The sequence below is a fragment of the Schistocerca americana genome, chromosome 3 (assembly GCF_021461395.2).
Source record: "Schistocerca americana isolate TAMUIC-IGC-003095 chromosome 3, iqSchAmer2.1, whole genome shotgun sequence".
NCBI lineage: Eukaryota > Metazoa > Arthropoda > Insecta > Orthoptera > Acrididae > Schistocerca > Schistocerca americana.
This window is the reverse complement of record NC_060121.1, coordinates 965,403,463-965,430,076: the sequence shown is the minus strand read 5'-3', so window position 1 is coordinate 965,430,076 and position 26,614 is coordinate 965,403,463. Positions and strand designations below refer to the sequence as shown.

Here is a 26,614-nt window from a genome sequence, read left to right as displayed (position 1 = left end):
CCTCACCTGCCGTCCTTTCTAGAGAGCCGGCGCCAATGGCGTGGGCCCTGTTGGCGTAACTTGCATGGTTCCGTCGTCGTCGTGGTCATCCGCCAACGTCGGGGAACTCAAAGCAAGGTCGGCTTCCCTAGCTTCCTCAGGACTCGGCATGGGTGCTTGCACTCTAGAAGGTGGTGGGCAGCATCTGTCCTGCATGTCGGCATCCGATGTTGCCACTGTAGGTATATGTGGTTTGTCCTCAGTTCCGTTCGGTGGTGCCACACTGCAGCAAATGGCGGCTGCCTCTGTGGTAGCGTCGTCATCGAAGGTGGAATCGTCGTCCTCTGGAGGCTGCGTCGCATCCCGTTCGGAAGTTGCTCTACGCCTCCGCTTCCGTCGCTTCGGGGAGCGTTGCTTCCTGGTGTGTCCTTCTGTGTCAGACGACGGCAAAGATTCCCGACGTTCCGGCACAAAGGCAGTTGTAGGCACAATAAGCGAGTCTACGGCCATGCTATCGTCATGTATGTTGTTATCCGTCGACTGGGGCGGCGGCATCGGAATTGAATCCGTAGCTTGTGGAACGGGTGTGTCGTCATCGCCCTACATTGGAGGATGGAGCCGCGACCCAAGCAGTGGATGTCGGCTGTCGTGGTGAAGTGGCTGTCGTGAGGGCTGCTGCGTAAGTCACGGGAAGCAGCGTCGGCTGCGATGGCGGGTCCGCGTCAGCCGGCGGCAGTTGAGTGATTCGACGTTGGAGACATTCTGATCTGAGGTGTCCCTCCTTCCCACAACCAGAGCAGGTCTTTGGTTGCCCATCGTAGATGACGATGGCGCGGCAGCCACCGATATTCAGATATGAAGGTACATGTCTTTTAAGTACTATTCGGATCTGGCGGACTCCGTTCAGCACAGGATATGTCTGGAATTTCGTCCATTTTTCCGCAATATGATCATGGACCGTGCCGTAGGGGCGCAGCGCTGTCATGACGTCCTCCGCCTGTAGTTCGAAAGGAAGTTCGAAAATTCTGATCGTGCGAAGTCCCACGCCAGAATAATCGACGTGCACAGTCCCCACATTGCCATCAGCATGGCAGAAACGGAGGCCCTGTTTCGTGTCCCGAAGGATCCGTTCACATGTTGCGTCGTTGATGATCTTGACATATACGATACTACTCACAATGGACAAGTGAATGCCGAGAATGTCGGTCGCCGGGATTTTAACTTCTTCTCGTAGAAATCGTTCGACTTCGAGTGCTTTGGGCCGTGCAAATTCGTTGCGGAACGTAAATTTGAGTGTCGATTTTCTGTATTGGTGCGCCATGGTGATCTATATGCTGAGTACGGCACGAGCGAAACGGCCGAGTACGATGTAAACAACACAAGCGCTCGCTCCGCCGCAGGAACACAAACAGCGCGTCCTCACCGCAGCACAGCCGAAGGCCAACTATCCATTCGGCTGCCGCCGCTTCAAGGTGAAAATGGCCACGCACAGGTATATATTTGACGACCGAAATTATCTTGCGATTTTCTCAATAACGCTTGAGAAGTACGCGCTACTGCTTACACGTTTTGTTGTCCTCATGGAGTACGACGAGTGTATGAAGTTTGCAGTAAATCCCCGTTCCAAACGTCGTGGCCTCCCCTTATGAGTGGAACGGCTTGGCACCCAACGTGAACAGTACTGCGGGTTGCATAGCTGTCAGGCTACCATCTATTCGCTTACTAGTGCTTTTGGCCGGTTAGAACAGGCGTCACGGGAGGCTATGGAGGAAGGGCAAATCCCAATGCACGAAATAGACATGATTTTGTCAGTCCGCTTAACGGGTACAGGAGGGGAACCGCTTCGCGCTGGTTTGTGTGGACGCATTACCTTTGGAGCGTTAAAACGACGATGATTATGAAATGTCTTACTGGAATTTTGGTTACGGTTCGACTACGTTGAAGGGGGAACAAATTCGTGCAGCTCTCGCGGATGCGTGTACGCGTTTTGTTGGTTAGTACCCACTAAGGCAATTTCTGGTATTCTAGATCGTGTTGAAGAGGAACTGATTTACACTGGTTTGAGTGTGCGAGTGTACGCGTTTTTTTTATTAATCGCCATTAAGGAAATGTTCGGTATTTTTAGGCCGTGTCGAAAGGGGAGGAGGAGGGGGGGGGGACGATTTGTACTGGTTTGGGCAGACGCATTTTGTTGGTCAGTCCTCATTAAGGGAATGTCCTTTACTTTTACGCCGCAGTGAAAGGGGGGGGGGGGGGAGACCAATCCGTGCTAGTCTGCGTGGGCCCAAACACGTTTGCGTTTCATTCCGTTAATCTCCGCTAGCAAGGTGAATGCACCGACGTTTATGAAATGCCTCATGAGGACTTTTGGTACATTTGGACGTGTAGAAGTGGCATACATTCTCGTGTTAATTGAGCTTTCCGTTTTACACTGCAGTCTGATGTTTTGATTCAAACTTAAGTCACCCCTCAACCATATGTGAGCTTTGAATGATTTGTGGGTGCAGAAGCACTGTACAAATCTGAGAAATGGGGAAATGGGCTAGGAAAAATGTGAAAATACATCATCAAAAAGACTGCTAGGCATTAAAATGTAGACAACCCACATAATTCACGCCAGATGATCGGATTTTTGTTAAATATCTTGGAGCAGATAGCAAGGTGATTGATAAAATAATGGACAAACTTTTGTTCCGTTTCAGGGTCCTGTCCAATCTGCATGGTTCATCATTCATTTGACCTTACTCGTAACGGATCCAAAAAGTAAACTTTTTTACGGTCCATATCTGCCATACTAAGCCACATCCGGAGAGGCGACTTTTTCTCAATGCAACGAAGATTTTATCAGAGTGTTCTTATTGTACCGTATATATTCGTTCTTGATCATGCGCCGGAAAGTTTCTCTGTATTTATTGATACAGTTTTGTCAAATTAAGATCTCTTGTGTACTCATGTGTTTCCTTGTATAATCGCAAAGTTGTACTGGCTGTGTGCCTTATGGCAGATTTTGATATTGGTTGAACCTGCATATGCGAGTTTCCAGCCACAGTCCTTCTCCTGGGGCCTTGAGCTCTGTGCGGAGAGGATGTACCGACATTAGACGTCACATGTCCGCGGCAGTATGAAGGGCAGCGCTGGTAGAGCTATGGCCGCGCCAACGCTGCAGTTCGAGGGCGCTGCTAGAGGGAGCGTGCCAACGTGGGAGGCTGCTGTATACTACAGGGAGAACGTAGAGTACCTTCACGAGAGTGAAACTCACATAGACTTCTGGTAACACGCTCTTGGTTCTCTACCACGCCACTTGGAGGGTTGCAAGTTTATCAGTCCATCGTCTCGCATTATTGTTGGTTGATTTTTAGTCCTCCACCTTTGTTTTCGTTTCGTAGTTGACAGACTTTGGAGTGATCGCAGTGTGCTCCCAATTACGACATATCATGTGTATTTGCACTGTTTGCATTGTGTTGTAAATATGTTACTTGTATTCTGATTTCATCTGTCTCACATCCGTAATGTTGGGTGGGATAAATGATTCCAAATTTGATTTTGTTTCAGATAAAACAGAAGCTGCTTTCGTTGCACGGTGTTGTGCAGGTTTATTTGTATCTATTATTGCTTACAAACTGAAGTGTGAACTGCTCGATTTAAATGCATTGTACGTTCGTTGCTCGTATTCTATGTTATATTTGTTTGCGTGGAGAACTCTACGCAGGCAGGTTTTGACAGTGTGGGGCCCCCGCAAGGCACCACTCTTGCTAGGTTGTAGGCTTCAAATCGGCCGCGGTCCGTCAGTACGCATCGGACCCGCGAGTCGCCACTGTCGAGGCTAGCAGACCGAGCGCCGCCACTCGGCTGGTCCTACGAGACAAGCTAGCGCACTGGCCAGTTCTACAGCCGACTTTAATAGGAATGGTTCACTTGTTATAGCTTCAGAGATCTCATTTGCAGAGACTCTAGTTAGCACAGCCTTCAGCTACGTCAGTAGCTACGACCTAGCCAGGCGCCACATACAGTTTATACATTGACAATTGATCTATACGTGCGAAGCAATCAGAACTGTAAAGAAGTATTCGCAGTTCAGTCTCTAACTGCACTTGTAAGTATTATTGTACAAAGTCAAGATCGACGTTCACCGCTGATGCTGAACTAAAGCTAAGTATTTAATTGTATTCCTGTCTACTAACTTTCTAATCACCTAAGATGTTCCAGATACATACCGTCAAGTACAGTTCATTGACCCTCACGTCAGCCTACGTGATCAACGCGTGCAATTCATGGCCACACCTCGTGATCAGACTAAGAGTCAAATTGCGTGACTCGGCCGGGTCACCCTTTCTGCATGAGGCCCGTAAAATGGTTCAAATGGCTCTGGGCACTATGGGACTTAACTTCTAAGGTCATCAGTCCCCTAGAACTTAGAACTACTTAAACCTAACTAACCTAAAGTCATCACACACATCCACGCCCGAGGCAGGATTCGAACCTGCGACCGTAGCGGTCGCGCGGTTCCAGACTGTAGCGCCTAGAACCGCTCTGCCACACCGGCCGGCTTGAGGCCCTTAGTTCCGCCTCATACATAACAGACAGTAGTGATGTTAAACTTTATCATACACTGCCACGGAATGAGTATGTAATTCTGCTTTAGATGATGTTGCTCCTTTCCACTAAGTGTCATGCATATCACAGTGCCTTGCAGAGTGTGGATGTAGATGTAGATGGAGATGAGTAGGCCCTATGCTTCGTAGTGTTGGTGACTAGAGCACTCTTCTACGGAAATGATAATAATGCGACAATAGTTTACACGTCTGTTTTCGCACGTTATTAACAGGAACTACAAACACTAAATTCTAGCAGAAGTCAAAGAGAATTTCGATGGCCTCCATTAAATGCCAGAGTATGAAAAACGAATGGCAACAAAAATAACGTAGGATACGAGCAAGATACTTACAGTGCATTTAAATCGAGCAATTCACTCACGGATTCGTAAGCAGCAACAAATTGACGTGAGCCCTCAGAACACCATGTGACGCAACCGGCTCACATTTCATATGAAACAAAAACAAATGTGTAATCGTATATCCCGCCCAGTATTACGGATCGGAGCAAAAATTAAGCAGATTTCGACCAACATACTTACGTTGCAATTCAAACAGTCCAACACGCACGAGAAGGTCGTAATCAGGAGTATAATTTTTGCCTGCTAACAGCAACACGGTCGAAATTGCAAAATTGGGTTTTACTTAACCACCAGACTACCAGAACACCCATAAAGTATAAATGAAAAATATTGTCATATAGTACTCGAACTTCGAAAAATAGTAATACTGATTACTGTGCCGTATTTCTGGTATTCAAAGTTCAATGCAACGCCACTCGGAGCGCTGCTGTCGTTGTTTCCTTGTCGTAACACGGGCCTTGCACTTCTGATGTTTTGGTGTTCTGTGACGATCACAGAAGAAAGTACGTTGTCCACCAGGAGGCAGAGCGGAACGGTCAAACAGAAAGCATTCAATGGTATACTTGAATAGCAGTTGGCTTGCGGACAGATGGGTAGAAGAATATATTGTTTGAAGGAAGCAATTACGGCACGTCCTATGTCATTTTCATGAAAGCAGTCTGTGCTGTGCGTTTACTGGAGTGTGTAAACTGAGGATTGAGGTGTGTGTGTGTGTGTGTGTGTGTGTGTGTGTGCGCGTAACTGTTTAGCATGTTGCTCTCTCTCCACGCTCCGACGCATATTTGAACCTACGTGTGGAACAAACGATATCCTGTTTGCAGTAAATAAGAGGCAGAACTATGTGTGAGTTTGGCGATATATTAATGTACACTCCTGTTAAATATTTGCGGGACTGATTTAAGAGGCTGCTTTAAGCTATATTGTAGATTTACATGCCGATGATGAATGAGTTATATTGACTTTGCCTTACCGTTCCATATGCATCTGACGAATAGACTGTTTGACACACGTGAGGCATAGTGGTAATTCTGATTAATTCACAATGTATAATTAATCAGGCTGCAGTCTATATTAAATTTAGCTGAACTTCTTGTGTATTCTACTAGCTAATTTCATTTGGCTCCGCTTTCATTTCCATTCACTGTAATAGTATAAATTTATTTTATGCTTTCAATATTTTAATTGTTACTGAATATTACACATTTTCTACAGTAGAATTCTGTCTGGCTTTCCGTTCTTTTTATAGTACGAACTCATTACCTGATTCTAATGTTTTTTTTTTATTATTAAAGATATTACTCTTTGTGGTTGCACAATCGCCGTGAATCTGAATTACTTGTTATTGTCTCTTGCTGTTGGCTTCTGTTGAGGAAACGTTATCTTCTCAATAAATTCTTCTTGTTTTGGATAACCAGGTGATTAACCCTTAATTAAAAACGTGTTTGACGACAGTTTGTAAACTAAGATTTTGTGTGTTCAGTTAATAAATGGTGAAAGGCGTACAGTCACTCACAGCTCAATCTAGCCCTACGACTCCCACTGTCGCCATTACAAAGAAGATAATGAGTTAGTCTGGAGAAAAGTTACACAGATATGTACTGAAACCTTGAAATGATTTCAAGTTGGTGCAGAGAATGGTAATTTTATTTAAACGTTCAGAAATGTAAAATTTTGCACCTAAAGACTAAAAACACTTTAGTGCACTATGACTACAATACCAGTCAGTCATAGTTGGTAAAGACCAACCCATAAAAACACCTGGGGTGAGCAGTTTGTACAGATGTGAAATGGAATGTCGACATTTTGTCAGTTGTAAGTAAAGCAGGTAAGATTTTGGTTCACTGGTAGGGAACTTGGAAATGTAGTCAGTTTACAGAAGAGATAGCTCACAAATCCGTTGGACAATACTGTTCAAGTGTGTGGAACACACACCGAGTGGAACTATCAGAAGATTTTGAACGGATAGGGAGGAGGGTCAGTTCAGCATCGTGGATCGGCGCAGCCTGCTTTCTGGAAGTCCACCTCCCGTTCTGGAGTCCTCAAGGACTAAAACCGGTCACTCCGATAAAAAGAAATTTGCGATAAAGATTGTTCTTTAATTAACAGAGCAGCGTGCCAAGAACGGTCGCAGGTTTGTTTGATCAAAGGGAGAACGTCACAGCTACCATGAAAAACCTGAACTGACAGACACTTGAAGATATCTACTATACCTATTCTCTAAATAAACACCGTGAAGGGCATGGCAGAAGGTACGTTCCATTGTAAGGCTTCTTCCCATTCCATTCCAGTATGGAGCGCTGGAGGAATAATTGCTTATTGGCCTCTGTGTGAGCTGTAATTAGTTTAATGCTCTCTTCGCATTCCCTACGGGAGCGATGCGACGTGAGCTGCAGTATTTTCGAGATTCTTAACGTAATGGAATGTAGTCGAATTAAGTCGGGTGATGCTGAGGGGATTAGATTAGAAAATGAGACACTTAAAGTAGTAAAGGAGTTTTGCTATTTGGGGAGCAAAATAACTGATGATGGTCGAAGTAGAGAGGATACAAAATGTAGACTGGCAATGGCAAGGAAAGCGTTTGTGAAGAAGAGAAATTTGTTAACATCGAGTATAGATTTAAGTGTCAGGAAGTCGTTTCTGAAATTATTTGTATGGAAGTGAAACATGGACGATAAATAGTTTGGACAAGAAGAGAATAGAAGCTTTCGAAATGTGGTGCTACAGAAGAATGCTGAAGATTAGATGGGTAGATCAGATAACTAATGAGGAAGTATTGAATAGGATTGGGGAGAAGAGAAGTTTGTGGCACAACTTGACCAGAAGAAGGGATCGGTTGGTAGGACATGTTATGAGGCATCAAGGTATCACCAATTTAGTATTGGAGGGCGGCGTGGAGGGTAAAAATCGTAGAGGGAGATCAAGAGATGAATACACTAAGCAGATTCAGAAGGATGTAGGTTGCAGTAGGTACTGGGAGATGAAGAAGCTTGCACAGGATAGAGTAGCATGGAGAGCTGCATCAAACCAGTCTCAGGACTGAAGACCACAACAACAACAACAACTTAATGCTGGTTAAAAAAAAATTTGTCGTGTGACTAGGGCCTCCCATAGGGTAGACCGTTCGCCTGGTGCAAGTCTTTCGATTCGACGCCACTTCGGCGACTTGCGCGTCAGTGGGAATGAAATGGTGATGATTAGGACAACACAACACCCAGTCCATGAGCGGAGAAAATCTCCGACCCAGCCGGGAATCGCACCCGGACCCTGAGGATTGACATTCCGTCGCGCTGACGTGGGGTGGCGGAGGCAAGGTGGGCAGAGGTCGCAACCCGAGGCCTGGCCACGATGTCTCCCCCTCCCATCCTGGGGATGTGCTACAAAGGATGCAGTTGGTGTATTATTGTGAATTTTTTTGTTATTTTATTTATTCATTTATTTATTTTTAACTTTTTATATTTTTTATAACAGTAAGGAACTGAAAACTAGTAAGTGCACTCGTTGCGTCGAGTTGGGGACGCACATGACTAAAACCATGCTAATAGTTGTAGAAAAAGGCATAAAGAAAGAGAGCAAAGTGCGGGGCTAAGGAAACAATGAAACAAAACCGAAGGGTGGAATGCATACCACCATTAACCAGTGCTACATCTTGCACCGGATGGGAAACAAAAACTGCGAAGACTTTTTCGCACCGGGGACAAAAAGAGGAAATGGGGCAAATACTGCTACAGAGTGTGAGGGTTCACGACGAAGCTCTCCATCTGCTGTATCATCCAGGTATGACTTCTCGTAATAACCAAGGCAGATCCCACGTTGTACCGTGTAGTGTTCTATCATCGTCTTGTATACACACACACAGACCCCGCCCCCCCCCCCCAAAAAAAACGTAACACCAAAATACAGTCAGACACACACACACACAGCACAAAAAAGTATATATCACACCAAAACACACACACACACACATACACAGGACAAAAACAAAAATAAATAAATAAATACAATAAAATAAAATTAAATTAAATTAATACCACACCAAAAAACACTCACGCACACACACAAACGCACACACAAATGCATACACGAACAGACCACAGATACTTCAATAGTTACACTCATAAGTTTGGCAGTAATATTCGATCTTTGGCAAAAACATTTGACAGTCGGCAACAGAAACCAAAACATTGCATAAAATCAAACGTTCAGTGCATAGAGCTGTGGAATGTGGAAAAACAGCAAATTGGCGCTCATAGGAAGAAGAACAACACCAAAAATGCAACAGGAGCGTAATATGTAAGAAACTCTCTACGCAACCTGTAAGTACAGTTCAAAACATTACTACTTAATAGGAAATACCAACCACCAGAACCGTTTATGACCTTTAGGCACAGTGACAAAAATGTAAATAAAATAGCTAACATATGTACATATTCCAGGCCACTGATGATGCCTTGCAGAAAATAAAGGCGAAACGCGTATGGCATTAAAATTGTGTTTTATTCAGTTGCTGTCAGACGGTCCATAAGTGAAATTTATCAATATACCGTAGTATTACGCGCAACTGAGGAGGACAGGAACACAAAAGTTGAAGACATCGTCTTGTAATTTTAGCTTCTCTTACCCGTGATGTTCCAGCTACGTGGTGGGTCATGGAACACACTCCACAAATAATTGAAAAAATATTGTCGACAGTTTGGGTTTCGGAGGATTTTGCAATGTCGAACAGCTACCAGGGACGGACATGCTGGTTCTTGAAACTTATTAAGTACGCTTTCACGGGAGAGTTGGCGTCTCCCGTGAAGCGTCTGACGGTTCGTCTATTTCAAGATCTGCGTGACACTCTCCCATGGGGCCAACTAACTGTTGACCATTTCTGCTGCTCTGCCTTATATGCATTCAGCATTCGATAACGCTCTTTTTTGATGAAGGCCCCACACACCTGAGAAACAAGCTAGAATGTGTCCACTGGCGTTTGTTAAGCCATCTTCTTTGTAGTGTAAGAGCACAGTGTCTGGACATTTGTGCTCTTCGGCTCAATGTGCTTCGAAACGGTGCTCCTTACCTTCCAGCACGTTTTGTTACGCGCCTCTTGAGGCGGCTGGAACGTTGTTGTGTCGTGCTGCAGTCAGTAGCGGTTTTGGATCAGATGAGTTAACATCGCGGGGAAATTGACACGAGAAAGTTAAATTAGGAAGTATTCAAACAGTTATAGTGAGTGTCATAATATTTCTTGCATGAAGGTTAATGAGAAGATGTGAATTTGATTGTATTTCGTGCTGAGCAGAACTACATTAAGGTACCAGAATACCAATTGTTAACGTGAGTACAGACACTCGGAGCTTACGATACTTGTCACCACACTCATACTGAACGAACGGGAACAAATTGTGGCTTCTCTAGAGCAAGCGGACATTGATTAGTGAATTGTGAATGAGAAGGGCGTAGGAATGTTCTACTGTCTGCAGATTAATGAAATAATTCTCTGATTCTCTTGAAGTATAAAATAAAAAATAAAAAAGCAAAAGTTTAAGTATTAGAATTTACCTGTTTTTCAGGTAAGGTTGTTTAAGATTTGTGATGATAAATCTAATTTTAATAAAACTTGAAATGTTTATTTCTTTTTAAATAGTTTCATTGTGTTTCTCGATGTCAAGAAAACACTGATGTGACATACGTGCGTGACAACAAAAGAAATAATAATATCGGACTGGACTTAAAACGCGGAGTGTATAAATTGTAAACTGTGCTCTTAACCACTACACTACTCGCATGTGAATGGATGAAGTAGCATCAAAACTTTGATAATCATTTTCTTGGAAACTATTGAGTGTTGGCTCCTAAGACAAAAAGTGTCCCTCTATTTACGCCATTCTCTCACCGAGAGAAGTTTTGACTGTGCCAGACAAGAATTTATAGCTGTTCCCCCTGTACGACTTATTTTCAGGTATGTGCTGATGCAAGTCGAAGCCCATCCAAGGAACATGGAGTTCTTGTGGTAATTACGCACCAGAAACACAGCTCGGCCAGTCCCATCAGGGCCCAAATGTCTGCCCTGAGAAACTAATGTACTATCGAAATTAATCACCACGCCCTGCATCCCTCAGGCCTACTATGATGGTTTAAGCTTTTTTAAAGTAAATTAAACCATACTGAGACAGTATAAAATGAAATGTTTCTTTTCCTGTGATTTGTGGACTTGCTTTATTCTCTCCTTTTGACTCGCTTCATCAACCTGTATCATTGCTGATCTTTTCCATGAAACTGTAGGGTGCTAGTTGCGGACTGCATCGCTCTGGGATTGGGATGGCGACACTATCTGGTTACGTACACTCCCTACTGCCACCTTGAATTACCGAAGTGTTTAAAACAACATGACAACATTTTCAGTGACTCGTATTTGGAATTTCTTTCCCGTGTAGGGGCGATTTCAAAACGGGAATGCTTAGGGGAGCAATTGTAACGCTGCGCTAATGCACAAGATACTCTTTAAAGCCGGTACTATGGTAAGTTGACGGGCCTCACCTTAAGAGAAAGGATTTTTGTATAGATTTTGACCGCGTGTACCTGAATGGAGGCAAATCAGACTTACACCCACTCAGTAACAACAATGATACGTCAAGCAATTCCGGAGTGCAACCACACGTTAGGACGGACAAGAAACAACACAGCAGATGCTACCAAATTGTTAATAATACGGTCGCCAGCCTATTTAGGCATTAACTGAGTTTCTTCCCTGTACAAGTTGATGTACGTTCATACCAAACAACACGTAATAACACTGCATAATATGGTAAATTTTAGAACCAGAAAATCTACTGAACTGCTAATTTCACTTTCTGTACTAATATGGATAATCCATAAATACACAACAATACACTATAATGTTTACTACAAACTTCGTACTGTCTATTGATCTGATTAAAATCGGGCATAGGTTACCCTAGAAATAGCACTTTCGAAACACACATACAATGTCAATTTTGAAAAAGGTAAAACACTGATAAATTTTGGTTTTATATTGACTTCAACTTCGCTGGTCAAATCAGTTCAGCACACTTCAGAATTCAAATGAATAGAAAAGAAAAACGGGGGGGGGGGGGGGGACCCTGAAACTGTTGTGATCACTGTATTGAAATTTTGATTATTGAAATCATTAAGCACTCAAGATTTCCAGTATATGAGTTACTACTCTTTTTAGCTTATTTCCTGCTCATTTAATTACCATTATATCTGCCTCAAAATAATTAAACTTCATTATTAAACCAATTTCAACATTATCTTCCAACTTTGTCAGACCTATATTATTTACCTATATATTCATTAACAACAAAGTTGTTTAAACATCATTCTAACATAGATAGGTCTGCAGGTAATTACTATTAACATAAACTTTAAATCTTCATTTCGGGACACTCGGATTGCACAACATGTGGAAAGGACCCTGTCTAGGTTAGTTGTGAGGATAATTAACTGATAGGACAGTTCTGGTAAAATTTAAGTTGTTATTGAACAGTATGGAACAAAAGTAATACTGGTCCACACGAATACAGTACTAAAAGTTTCAACCTGTTTGTATCGATGCGGCAGTTGGCGGGCGGCGAGATGGCGAGGCACAGAGCACACATACAATCCCAGCAATGGCTCTTCATGTATCGGCACTTTGCTTCTTCTTAGCGTCGCAATACTTTTCCATTTAGTGCCTATGGAATATTGCCATGCTGTATAGGCGTCGGAAACGGCACATCCGAGGCTCAACGAAATCACGTTTTCCAGGAGAGCCTCCTCGATCCAGAACGTGTTTCTCAGACCGATGCCCAACTCCGACTACTACTGCTGAGCCCGTTATGCCGTGCCGCGCCCGTGTGCATTTTCCCGCGCTCGCCTGCCATCCACCTTTTACCGCTCCCCTACAGACAGGGTAGTCAGCCGAGGCTTTGCATTCTACATATCCTAATACATTGCCTACGTATGGACCAGACACACAATTACAACTTTAACATCTTACAACAATCTCGACATTTGTTACACTTCAATTCTATTACAATATTGCTTGAAATTTGACATAAACATTAATATTCACATCGAAAATTGTTTACAGTTTTTTTAACACAATGGCAAGAAAAGAAAAAGAAATGAAATCAGAACATCGATTACACTAATTTATCGAAAATCAGAAGAAAAATTTATTATATGTACAATAGTAAAGCGTTGGTGTTGTTACACAATGACTTTGGTTTGATCTCTAAATGGTTAATTTGTTTCATCAATCTCACTTAATCTAGATTCGTTGCCTCACCAATGCTCAAATTTTTCGAGTTAAGAGATGTAAAGAGTGAGGTGTCTAGTTTCGATGTGTATTTGTCCTTCTGGTTTTGCCCTACTGAAGTGACACTCAATTTTTTAGATAAGCAAGAGGCATTCAGCAATTTTATTATGAGACAAGTTGATGCAGGATATCTTTTAAAAGTGTTATTAAGCTATTCCTATAGTTTCCAAGACGAAAATGTACAGTCTGCGTCGTCCAGTGAGTCAGATCTGGCCGCAGGTGCCTTAAAACATAACAGCCTGGTTTAATAGTTACACGACGATAATTCTCATGCAAGGGAAAATAGACTATGAGCAAAGTGCACCAACTGCAGAAACTGCATAGAAATACCGTCCGACGCTCACCTAGGATAACCTCAACTTGTTATTTTGGTTCCTCCCTCTCTTAAGGTGTCTGCAAAAAGGTTTTATTGACAAAACATCACCAGCAGTTATATTGTAATCTTTCCGAGCAGGCGATACTTTTTGTCCGTGCGATTTTTATAGAAATAAAGACAGTTTTGCGTAAGAATGAAATATTCGACACATTATTGCCGGCATTTTTTGTTCCTTGTTTCACATTCACATCAAAATTGCTTTCCTTTTATGTTATTGTAGTAGACCTAAGTAGTAGACCTAAGCATTATTGCAAAATCAACTAAATTATAGAAAAAAATAACATTTTTTTTTGTCCTTGGAGTTTAAGTTAGATTAAGTAGTGTTTAAGCCTAGGGACCAATGACATCAGCCTATTTGGTCCCATAGGAACGTACCACATTTAAAATAGCGTCTGGTGGTGCTAAATTTTTTAATCACTTCCGGTGAATGAGTTTCTTACTTTGCACTTCGCTTAAGGTAGAAAATAAAAATGCTTATTACAGCTACCAGAGAGAAGAACCGCACAAGTAATTTTCTCTGCTCCTTATTTGTGATGTTCAAGGTGCATTCAGTGCATCTGGATGTTATCCGTAACTATGCTTGGGACCTAAATAATAGTTACAGAAACGCCTATACTAGATACTTCTGCCCACAGTCATTGTAATAGCAGCCAGAAACGATGCTGCTTCAGAGGGCGATCTTCCCCAGTACTCGCCAGCTCAAGAAACACATCGGCTGAGCAAACATACTTTGCCTGTCGCTAGTCTAGTGCAGAATTGGCAGCATTGTAGAATGCGTTTGCCAACTATGTGACCGTCGATTTACTTTCTGGGATGGTTCACGATTACCTTGGTAAACTCACTCGATATTTTCCTGTAATTTAGATTAAACATCCTGAAATATTTTCACTTAAGGGAACAGCAATGGCTCTCGTGAATTCTGCCACCGACTGTACTTTGGCAATAATAGTTGCTAAAAACTCCTCATGATCAGCGATACGGATTTCAACGTGATGTTCATTATTAGATCCAGTATATTTCCATCTTGAATGGTCATCTGACCTCTTCTAGGTAGTTTATAGAGAAGGAATTTAGTATTGTTTCGCAGGACGTCTTAAGGATACAGGGTACTTACAAATGGTGGAAAAACCGATTTTTTTTATGACTTTATTAAATTCTGTAGTCTTTACATTGATATATACATTATAGGGTTCCAAATGGAAGATGACCTATATATACCTAATTTTAAAGTTACGGTTATGTATACCACTAAGCCACCTTTATTTCTGTTACAGAAGCCAGTATTACTTCGAAAAGAACTGTGAACTTTCTGTTTCCAGCGATTATACGTATGATACATTGTATATGTTGGTAACAGTGCAGGTTTATTGTGTCTGTAAACGATTATCTTTGCTAGTATTTACTTGTTTTCACTGAAGCGGTTTGTTCACGTGTTACTGAAGGTTTGTTGCCCAAGTGCTACATATATTTGTGCAAGAACATATCTTTTAGTGTGGGACTGATACGAACTATGCCACGCATCAAGAAATTCGATAAAAGGAAATTCCGTGGTAACCAGTTCACAAGCAAAGCAAGCCACACTGTTGTAGTAACCTATGTATCAGTTTCAGGGAAGAAACTCCCACATAACACGCCCCCCAGTGACTCAAATTTTTGTGTTAACAATGACGCTGTTTTTGTGGATTTGTTGTTGTTGACGTGGGCATCTTATCTTCTTTGATAACGGAAATGGCGAAATGCAAACAACGTGATGGTGTAAGCTGTTTGGAAATAACTGAACAAAAACGTAGCAGGAAGGGCTTAGCGTCAAAATTAGTTGTTCTGTGTAGATTCTGCAATAAATCTACCTCGAAAATGACTTCGAACATTGTGCGTAATTCATATGACGTGCATTTGAAGTTAGTGTATGCAATGCATACAAATGAAAGTTTCAACCATTGCATATGGGAAAGATTACCCAAGAATGATTCTGTAGGACTAAATACACTAAAAGTTGGTATACGAGTTGCAGTGATATGTTTGAATGATGGAGTGATAGGAAGGTTGGAAGTCCTGAGAATTTTGGCATAAAATGTGGCTCTAATATGGAAGATTAATTGCTTGCATGTGACAGACTACGGGTGCATGAAGCTGAAAGATTCGCTCTTCAAGTTACCAAAAAAGCAAGAAGTGCTAAAAGGAATGCCAAGAGGAAGCTTGAACGTAAAGAAATGCTGCAGGATGAAGACTATGCTTCAGGAATGTTCTGAGGCACAGTTTAATTGGACTCGTATCTTCATTCGCAATTTCCTTCAAGTTGTATTTTTCAGTATTCAGGTACAAATATTTCCTAAAGTTTATAAAGGATTGCTCTAATTTTTTCCTGTAACTTGCAATAGTCCATACTTAAGCAGTAAGCCTAAGCTTTATTCCAATATCAACTAAATTATAGAAAAAATAACATTTTTATTAGGAGAAAACTTATAAAACTTAAAATGTAATATACGACATTTTTTTATCCTTGTAATATACATAATAGGTGGAATTAAATAGGACTAGTACCTCAGCCATCATGTCATGAATATCTGGTAAAAATTTGGTCTCCTTCAAATGTATAACGTTGGATTAAATGGTACCTCAATTTGAGGAAGAATTTGTAATTTTTTTTTTATAATCCTAAGCAGGTTCAAAAATATTCAAAATACCTCTGATTTGTTTAGAAAGTGTGCTACATTACCTGATATCAACAAAAAATCTGTAAAACATATACATTATAAACAGTGCCTGAAACAAATAGGTGTTGATTTTTACATAATATTGAGCTGGAAAAGTAACCTGTATCCTTAAGATGAAACCAGTTATAAAACTGTAATTATCCCAGTTGATTGTTGAATGACTAAAGTCTCCTCTTATGACTGTAGCATGGCCGAGGAACACATGTACAAGCGATCTGGAGACGAGTCTGGTTGCCCATGGAAAGATGAGATTATAGGCTTCACCACCCTATTGAGTGTTGCCTAAACAAACAGGGACAGTTTCTGTCTTGGTGGATCTTAATTTCTTGTCCACTGCAACAAATACATCATCTCCATTCCTTCATTACCGTGTCGGTATACACTTCTACCTCACTGTCATTAGTTTTAGGATTTCAGGCAACTGAGCACTAAGATTATATTAGCCTCATCTGCAGGGCCAACTATTACTTCGTGGTCTCCCACAGCCGTTGTCTGTACTGCATGTATAGTCACCTAATTTATCAATCTTCCGTGAGTAAGGCTGATTTCTTCAGTCTTTCTGCCAGTCCCTATAACAAACCTAGTCGAAGGCATCTCTTATTAAAACGTGGGCCCTCTCGTTTGGTCGTTGGATCCTGATTCCTCAGCGTCTGCTGGAACAGCTTCTTCAATGTGTTGAATGGGGTCTCTGGACACACACACTGAGCCGCACGTGTTGATACTTTCCATCACTACCTGTCATTTCCCTAAGAGGTACTGTTTTTAGCTGTATACAGTATATGAACTGACGATTATTAACAGATCAGTACCTACCCTGTGCATTTGCTTCACCATGACACTGGTCATAGCAGGCTTTCCAAAAGGTGAAGTGCGTCTCACTGGCTCAGCTTCTGCATCAGTGGAAGACAGCACGCACAACTACTTGATTAGGAGTGTGGGTGTAATGCCCTGTTTCCTCCCTAGTCGCTGTCTCCCCTGTACAGGGCACCTACACATTCTGGGTAGTGCCATTCACAGTGGAATGGGCGTATCGAGATTGATCGTGTATGTAAAGGTTATGACATCCACAGGAGAGGATAGCCCTCTTAGTACATCTATAGACATCAGTCATATAACAAAAGCTTGCTTACAGAATTTAAAGAACCGGAATTAAGTGAGGAATCTAGGAATGTATTGCAAGTGCTTAGCGACAGCAAAGACAAGATTTAACTAATTGCGGAGGCATTCAGGATTCATTCTTCTCGCACTCCATAAGAGAACGGAGCGGGAAGAAAGCTTAATATGTGTCACAATGAAAATCGCCGCTGCTATGCACTTTACGGTGGTTTACAGAAAGTAGACGTGAACATAAATATATACTTGCTTCTAGACCAGCGTTACAAAGTTCTAAGCAATTTCATGGTTCAAATTTCTGTTAAAGGCATGGAAAGGTGTGGTCTGCTATACAGTACATCGTATAAAACATTTTTAATTAACAAGTGTAAGAACTTATTTTTGTATGGTTAGTGATCTAAATGCTATGCTCGAACTGACATCGCAAAATTTTTCTGACCAACGTCTGTGCTAATAATATGCTTTACGAATGCAGACAGTTTACTTTAGTGTTATGAAAATAAATAAAGCAAGCAAGGTTTCAGATTTAATTGTCGGTGAATGAGAATATTGTTCTCACAGCGAAGAGGGCAGCATTCACAGTCTGCACGATGGTGGCATAAAGTTCGAAGAAAGTCATACAACTGTCGCTTCATACCTAGAAATTGAAAATGTCGCAGTTATTTGGTGGGCGCAGCAACAGGAGATCACAGCCGTGTGACCAGTCTTCCACGTTCGGTGTCCCTGAAGATGAGACTATACGGTGTGGCACGTAATTTGTTCGCAGTGACACGTGTTGTAAGTAGGCTTGTAACGCCGGAAATGCATATCCTCCTATTTCCATCTATTGCACTGCAAAATTTTTTCCATGTTTTGTTACCTGAAGATATAACATTTCTGTGTTTTTGTATATTGTAATTGTTTTACTATTTGTATATATATATGCATTTATGTCGATGTATAATTGGTTTGTTTTGTAAATATTATTTGTATTTTTACGCTGGGTCTTGCCTAGGGAAAACTATGCTATCGAACAAATACATCGATAGGTCGTGTGGAGAACCAAAATGTTTAGGATCTTTGGTAGTGTGAACACGGCCGCGTGGAGCGCGGGCAGAGGGGAGTCTGGCTGGAGTAGTGCGGTAGAGCAGGTGTGTTGTGTGACGCTCCCGCGAGTTGCCGCGCTTTCGGGGTTTGGCAGCATGTAATTGCGCTCGACTTGCTATGATAGTTTCTGACACGGTGTCGCGGACGGGAAGCATTAGCTGGCGCACATCAAGAGCCCGTTTCGCCTGGTGACCGTGTCGAGAAGAAGGCGCGCCAGCATCCAGCTTCTGCAACAGCGACGGCCACCTCCTCGATCGACGGCTTCAAATCTTCAATCAACCAACAAGGAAGACTGGAAGCACGTAAAGCTTTAGAACTGTATGGCAGACCTCAGCTTTTTCAAACTGTTGCCTCACGAAATTACAGCAACTTAGCATGAACCTTTGTTGCTCATTGTCCCAATTGCATTACCAAGCAGGGTCCCTTCCTTTTCCGAAATGAACCCGAGTGTCGTTGAAATTCAGACGCCAGCATTAAAGTAGTACCATTCCAATTCACTGCTTTAATTTCAAAGTTCAGTTAAGGTATTCATAGCTGGCTACAATATTTAGATTACACAAGCACAAATTAAGAGTGCGAGTTTTGTTACCGTATTTTAGCTTACCTGTGACTGCAGCTCAGCTTGGTACATACTAAATTTTACTATTGTTAATTGTTCAGAATCATTTAATTCAAGTTCAAAGTTAAATCTCTTATTTCTAAATTGCGTAGATTCAAGTAGCTTTTGAAATGATTGTTGAGGTAGCCCAAGACTAACCGTATTTTACTGAATTTCGATGTGCTTCAAAAACAAAGCTCACTATTAATTTCAGTCACTAAATTAACTTTCAATTTTCCGGTTTTATTAATTCTTTTGCTAAATTAAGTCAGAGTGTAGCGAAATTTATTACTTCTGACAAACATTCAGTTTTCACACAACACGTGTCAACCTTCAGTTGCTACGCTTCTAGTGCTAATTATATGTGCAATAACCTTTCTTTTTCAGTTACTATAGTAATTGTCCATAGGACTGGCGACCGTAATTTCCCCCAAATCTCAAGTATCTAATTACCGCTAGTTAATTGTTAACGTAACGGCCGCACATTTACTTTCTTTATTAACTTTACCCTTTTTCAAAATTAATTTCCACCAGTTTCATTTGCATTTTTCCTTTCACTTAGATGTAACCCTTTCCTCCCTCTTTACCGACAGATTAACTTCGGTGACGATTGCTTTTCCCAAATTTCCATTAGGTACACGCGGTTTAATTTTTCACTGTCATTAAGGTCGATAAGTGAGGGGGGTTTACAGGCTGTTTAGGTTTTTATGTTGGTAACGTCACGTAGCGCTCTGTATGAAAATCACTGAGTGTGCTATGTCCAGTCTGTGGCTGGTTGGACTCATTGTTGGAATATTCGCTATTGTAGTGTTTGGCAATTGGATGTGAACAGCGCGTAGCGTTGCGCAGTTGGAGGTGAGCCGCCAGCAGTGGTGGATGTGGGGAGAGAGATTGCAGAATTTTAAGAGCGGACGATCTGGACGTGTGTCCGCCAGAAAGAGTAAATTTGTAATACTGGATGACATGAACTGATATATATTAACTTTTGAACATTATTAAGGTAAATAAATGGTTTGTTCTCTATCAAAATCTTTCATTTGCTAACTATGCCTATTGATAGCTAGTGCCTGCAGTAGTTAGAATCTTTTATTTAGCTGACAGTATTGGCGCTCGCTGTATTGCAGTAGTTCGAGTAACGAAGATTTTTGTGAGGTAAGTGATTCATGAAAGGTATAGGCTATTGTTGGTCAGGGCCATTCTTTTGTAAGGATTATTGAAAGTCTGAATGTGTTGCGCTAAAAATATTGTGTGTCAGTTTAGTGTTGATCAGAATAAGTAAACAGAGTAATGTCTGAGTACGTTCAGTTTTGCTCAGTTGTTTGAAAATCAAATAACGTAGAGGTTTATCAGCACAGCAATTCATATATTTTTCCCAGGGGATGTTTCAGTGTGTGTGTTAGCCTTTTACAACCTCTGTCACACTCCGTTCAGTAAGAAGTATCGCTGCGTTCACCAGCCTTCTCTGACAACATCAAGACACTTTTGACAAGGCGGTGAACCTCTGTGTTAATTTTCCTGACGAGATTAATTTGCTCTGAGAGGCGAATTTTTATAAGGTACATTCGGAAATGGGCATGGTAAAGGAATCTAGGAAATCGCATAACTACAGAACACATTCTACACATTTAATCATTCAACACAGAATACATTATAGTGTCAATGGAATTATTGAGAATGTTTTAATAAACTCTTTAGAAGAAATTTAGAGAGCGAGATAGAGGAAGAGAGAGAGAGTGCTAAGAAAACGCTTTACGAATGCTGGCAGTTTACTTTACTGTTATGAAAATTAATAACGCAAACAGATCTCATTCTGGGTGAAGGTGAATACTGTTCTGACCGCGAAGAGGGCAGCATTCGCTCTCTGCATGATGGTGCCACAAATTTCGAAGAAAGCCATACAAACTGTCCCTTCGTACCTATAATTTGAAAATGTCAGAGTTATTTGGTGAGTGCAGCAACAGGAAACTGCAGCCATGTGATGAGTCTTCCACGGTCGGCGTCCCTGAAGATGAGCGTAAACGATGTGGTATGTAATTTGTTCGCAGTCACTCTTGTGTGTGTTAGTCCTTTACATGCTCTGTCACACTCGGCTCAGTAAGAGGTATCGCTGCGTTCACCAGCCTTCTCTGACAACATCAAGACACTTTTGACAAGGCGGTCAGTGTCTGTGTTAATTTTCCTGGCAAAATTAATTTGTTCTCAGAGGTGAACTTTTTTAAGGTACATTCGGAAATGGACGTGGTAAAGGAATCTAGGAAAAACGCACAACTACAGAACACATTCTACACATTTAATCATTCAACACAGAATACATTATAGTGACAATGGAATTATTAAGAATGTTTTAATAAACTCTTTAGAAGAAATTTAGAGAGCGAGATAGATAGAGAGAGAGAGAGAGTGAACACAAGAGATCCGTTGTTGCAGACGACGAAGGCTGACTGGCGGCTCACTTCCGCCGGAAGCACGTGACGGCGTTAAAGTAGCAGCGCCAATACTGGCCCGTCTTCTGCCCGCGGCGCTGCAGCGCCATCTGCAAAACGAGAGAGAACGGCAGCTGTGAGCAGGCAGTGAAACACACTGACACAAAGAGATGGCAACACGAAAAAATAAATAATGTACAGTGTGAAATTTCGGGCATACATTTGTCCAGGTAACATACAGTATTTACACTACTGGCCATTAAAATTGCTACATCAAGAAGAAATGCAGATGGTAAACGGGTATTCATTGAACAAATATACTCTACTAGAACTGACATGTGATTACATTTTCACGCAATTTGGGTGCATAGATCCTGAGAAATCAGTGCCCAGGACAACCACCTCTGGCCGTAATAACGGCCTTGATACGCCTGGTCATTGAGTCAAACAGAGCTTGGCTGGCGTGTACAGGTACAGATGTCCGTGCAGCCTCAACACGATACCACAGTTAATCAAGAGTAGTGACTGGCGTATTGTGACGAGCAAGTTGCTCGGCCGCCATTGACCAGACGTTTTCACTTGGTGAGAGATCTGGAGAATGTGCTGACCAGGGCAGCAGTCGAACATTTTCTGTATCCAGAAATGCCCGTACACGACCTGCAACATGCAGTCGTGCATTATCCTGCTGAAATGTACGGTTTCGCAAGGATCGAATGAAGGGTAGAGCCACGGGTCGTAACACATCTGAAATGTAACGTCCACTGTTCAAAGTGCCGTCAATGCGAACAAGAGGTGACCGAGACGTGTAACCAATGGCACCCCATACCATCACGCCGGGTGATACGCCAGTACGGGGTTGACTAATACACGCTTCCAATGTGCGTTCACTGCGATGTCGCCAAACACGGATGCGACCATCATGATGCTGTAAACAGAACCTGGATTCATCCGAAAAAATGACGTTTTGCCATCGTGCACCCAGGTTCGTCGTTGAGTACACCATCGCAGGCGCTCCTGTCTGTGATGCAGCATCAAGGGTAACCGCAGCCATGGTCTCCGAGCCGATATTCCATGCTGCTGGAAACGTCGTCGAACTGTTCGTGCAGATGGTTGTTCTCTTGCAAACGTCCCCATCTACTGACTCAGGGATCGAGACGTGGCTGCACGGTCCGTTACAGCCATGCGGATAAGATGCCTGTCATCTCAACTGCTAGTGATACGAGGCCGTTGGGATCCAGCACGGCGTTCCGTATTACCCTCTCGAACCCATCGATTCCATATTCTGCTAAGAGTCATTGGATCTCGACCGAAGGGAGCAGCAATGTCGCGATACGATAAACCGCAATCGCAATAGGCTACAATCCGACCTTTATCGAAGTCGGAAACGTGATGGTACACATTCCTCCTCCTTGCACAAGGCATCACAACAACGTTGGACCAGGCAACGCCGGTCAACTGCTGTTTGTGTATGAGAGATCGGTTGGAAATTTTCCTGATGGGAGCACGTTGTGGGTGTCGCCACCGGCGCCAACCTTGTGTGAATGCTCTGAAAAGCTATTCTTTTGCATATCGCAGCATCTTCTTCCTGTCGGTTACATTTCGCGTCTGTAGCACGTCATCTTCGTGGTGTAGCAATTTTAATGGCCAGTAGTGTAAGTGAGTACCATCCATGATAACAGGTTAATGTAAGTGCGAGATATGCCACTACAAATGTGAAATGCTGGTATATTGATAACCGGTGTAACAGCCACAATGTTGAATGCAAGCTTGCAATCGTGCATGCGTTGTGTTGTAGAGGTGCCGGATGCCAGTTTTTTGGGAGAGACTTCCATGCCTGTTCCACTTGGTCGGTCAGTACAGGGACGCTTTATGATGTTTATGGATGACCTGAAGTTGTCGTCCAGTGATGTTCCAAATGTGCTCGATTCCAGAGACATCTGGTGATCGGGCAGACCAAGGGTCATGTTGACACTCTGGAGCCGTGCTCTATCCCAACTATGCGTTTTCGTGAACTTCGCTGTCTGCCTGTGTTTGGTTTCCCGCGCTTGTCGCGGTTACATCGTGGTTCTTCTTCCTTCTACGTGTCGCAGCAGTGATGTGTATCGATATTTGCGCCGTGTACCATTTTTCGTTTGGTGCATATAGTTTCCGGCAGGGGGGTCTGGAGCTTCGACCATAAATATAACAGACTGGCCCTGACGTCATTTTCGTGGCTCCATCATCTCTGGACTGAAGTCACGTAAATGTTGGCAAAACATGGTTGTTTCATGTTGCGCTTATGGCGGTACTCAAGCGTTTTGTCGGGGCAAATGGCATTACATTTCACGTGTAAGTGTTTCTATGATAGTGCAGATGCGTTTATTGAAATCTGCTGAAGTGACTTTTATATGTTTTGACACTTGAAATAGAGTATCACGTAAATCAAAGTGTTAAATGTGATGCCTGTAAAGACAGACTCATATTACATTTTGGAAAGTATCTGTGATAATTCGGTTGCAGAAGTAAGTATAACAGTTTCTCGTTCCTACTCGTAGGTTCCCTAAGGATGAAAACCGAAGGCAGCTTTGGATACAGGCCCTGAAGGATTTGTATATACAAGTGAGATTATAATAAGGTAAGAGCACATGAAGAGAATTTTTTTCTACCTTTTAATACTATTAAATAAATGTAGGCTCCAAAATTATTTTCTGAAACTTCAAAGTCTCACCTTTCATCTAAAATATCATTTTTTTAAAATGATAGTTTAAACTTTTCTAAAAATAGTGGGAACTGAACCTTTGAATAGCACCTAAAATTGATACTCTAAATTGGACCTGCTCCTAAAGTCGACAATTTTGGCACCTATAGTTGACATAATTCCCATATCCCATTATCTTTTATAAGTGACTAGAGCTCAAAACGCGGCGAATTGTTTAAAGTTTTGACTGTTTAATTGAATTTTAACGACATTTTACTTTAATTGATAGTTTATAGTAATTTCGTCCCCCTGCCCATCAGAGTGGCGTTCGATGTACACTCCTGGAAATGGAAAAAAAACACATTGACACCGGTGTGTCAGACCCACCATACTTGCTCCGGACACTGCGAGAGGGCTGTACAAGCAATGATCACGCGCACGGCACAGCGGACACACCAGGAACCGCGGTGTTGGCCGTCGAATGGCGCTAGCTGCGCAGCATTTGTGCACCGCCGCCGTCAGTGTCAGCCAGTTTGCCGTGGCATACGGAGCTCCATCGCAGTCTTCAACACTGGTAGCATGCCGCGACAGCGTGGACGTGAACCGTATGTGCAGTTGACGGACTTTGAGCGAGGGCGTATAGTGGGCATGCGGGAGGCCGGGTGGACGTACCGCCGAATTGCTCAACACGTGGGGCGTGAGGTCTCCACAGTACATCGATGTTGTCGCCAGTGGTCGGCGGAAGGTGCACGTGCCCTTTGACCTCGGACCGGACCGCAGCGACGCACGGATGCACGCCAAGACCGTAGGATCCTACGCAGTGCCGTAGGGGACCGCACCGCCACTTCCCAGCAAATTAGGGACACTGTTGCTCCTGGGGTATCGGCGAAGACCATTCGCAACCGTCTCCATGAAGCTGGGCTACGGTCCCGCACACCGTTAGGCCGTCTTCCGCTCACGCCCCAACATCGTGCAGCCCGCCTCCAGTGGTGTCGCGACAGGCGTGAATGGAGGGACGAATGGAGACGTGTCGTCTTCAGCGATGAGAGTCGCTTCTGCCTTGGTGCCAATGATGGTCGTATGCGTGTTTGGCGCCGTGCAGGTGAGCGCCACAATCAGGACTGCATACGACCGTGGCACACAGGGCCAACACCCGGCATCATGGTGTGGGGAGCGATCTCCTACACTGGCCGTACACCACTGGTGATCGTCGAGGGGACACTGAATAGTGCACGGTACATCCAAACCGTCATCGAACCCATCGTTCTACCATTCCTAGACCGGCAAGGGAACTTGCTGTTCAGCCGGCCGAAGTGGCCGTGCGGTTAAAGGCGCTGCAGTCTGGAACCGCAAGACCGCTACGGTCGCAGGTTCGAATCCTGCCTCGGGCATGGATGTTTGTGATGTCCTTAGGTTAGTTAGGTTTAACTAGTTCTAAGTTCTAGGGGACTAATGACCTCAGCAGTTGAGTCCCATAGTGCTCAGAGCCATTTGAACCATTTTTTGAACTTGCTGTTCCAACAGGACAATGCACGTCCGCATGTATCCCGTGCCACCCAACGTGCTCTAGAAGGTGTAAGTCAACTACCCTGGCCAGCAAGATCTCCGGATCTGTTCCCCATTGAGCATGTTTGGGACTGGATGAAGCGTCGTCTCACGCGGTCTGCACGTCCAGCACGAACGCTGGTCCAGCTGAGGCGCCAGGTGGAAATGGCATGGCAAGCCGTTCCACAGGACTACATCCAGCATCTCTACGATCGTCTCCATGGGAGAATAGCAGCCTGCATTGCTGCGAAAGGTGGATATACACTGTACTAGTGCCGACATTGTGCATGCTCTGTTGCCTGTGTCTATGTGCCTGTGGTTCTGTCAGTGTGATCATGTGATGTATCTGACCCCAGGAATGTGTCAATAAAGTTTCCCCTTCCTGGGACAATGAATTCACGGTGTTCTTATTTCAATTTCCAGGAGTGTCTTCGTTAGAATTTATAAATGGTACTGTGAACAAATCCAGGTAAAATGTAGTACTGCCATAATATTTCGCAAATAAAAAAGTTATTTTTGTTGGAAGCGTTTGGCAGTAAATTGAGAAATGTGGGGAAAATACGATACAAACATAGGATAGCAGATCGCTGATTTGAAATCACGACACATTTTGCCAACAGTCACGTGGTTTATGTTGGAGCCACACCAGTCCTATGGCTTCTGCACAGCAAGGCCACGCCGGCCGAAGAGGCCGTGCGGTTAAATGCGCTGCAGTCTGGAACCGCAAGACTGCTACGGTCGCAGGTTCGAATCCTGCCTCGGGCATGGATGTTTGTGATGTCCTTAGGTTAGTTAGGTTTAACTAGTTCTAAGTTCTAGGGGACTA

The 26,614-nt window shown here is 43.1% G+C and overlaps 1 protein-coding gene across 1 annotated transcript in view; it reads right to left on the bottom strand.

The window, feature by feature from the left end:
* Window positions 1-21,412: 21,412 nt before the first annotated feature.
* The window catches only part of LOC124607383, a 302,495-nt gene continuing 297,293 nt past the window's right edge, over window positions 21,413-26,614 (bottom strand). Inside the window, exon 3 of the mRNA XM_047139699.1 lies at window positions 21,413-21,676. Within this exon, the coding sequence (XP_046995655.1) occupies window positions 21,593-21,676 (84 nt within the window). The 3' untranslated portion in view covers window positions 21,413-21,592. The remainder of the gene's footprint in view (window positions 21,677-26,614) is intronic.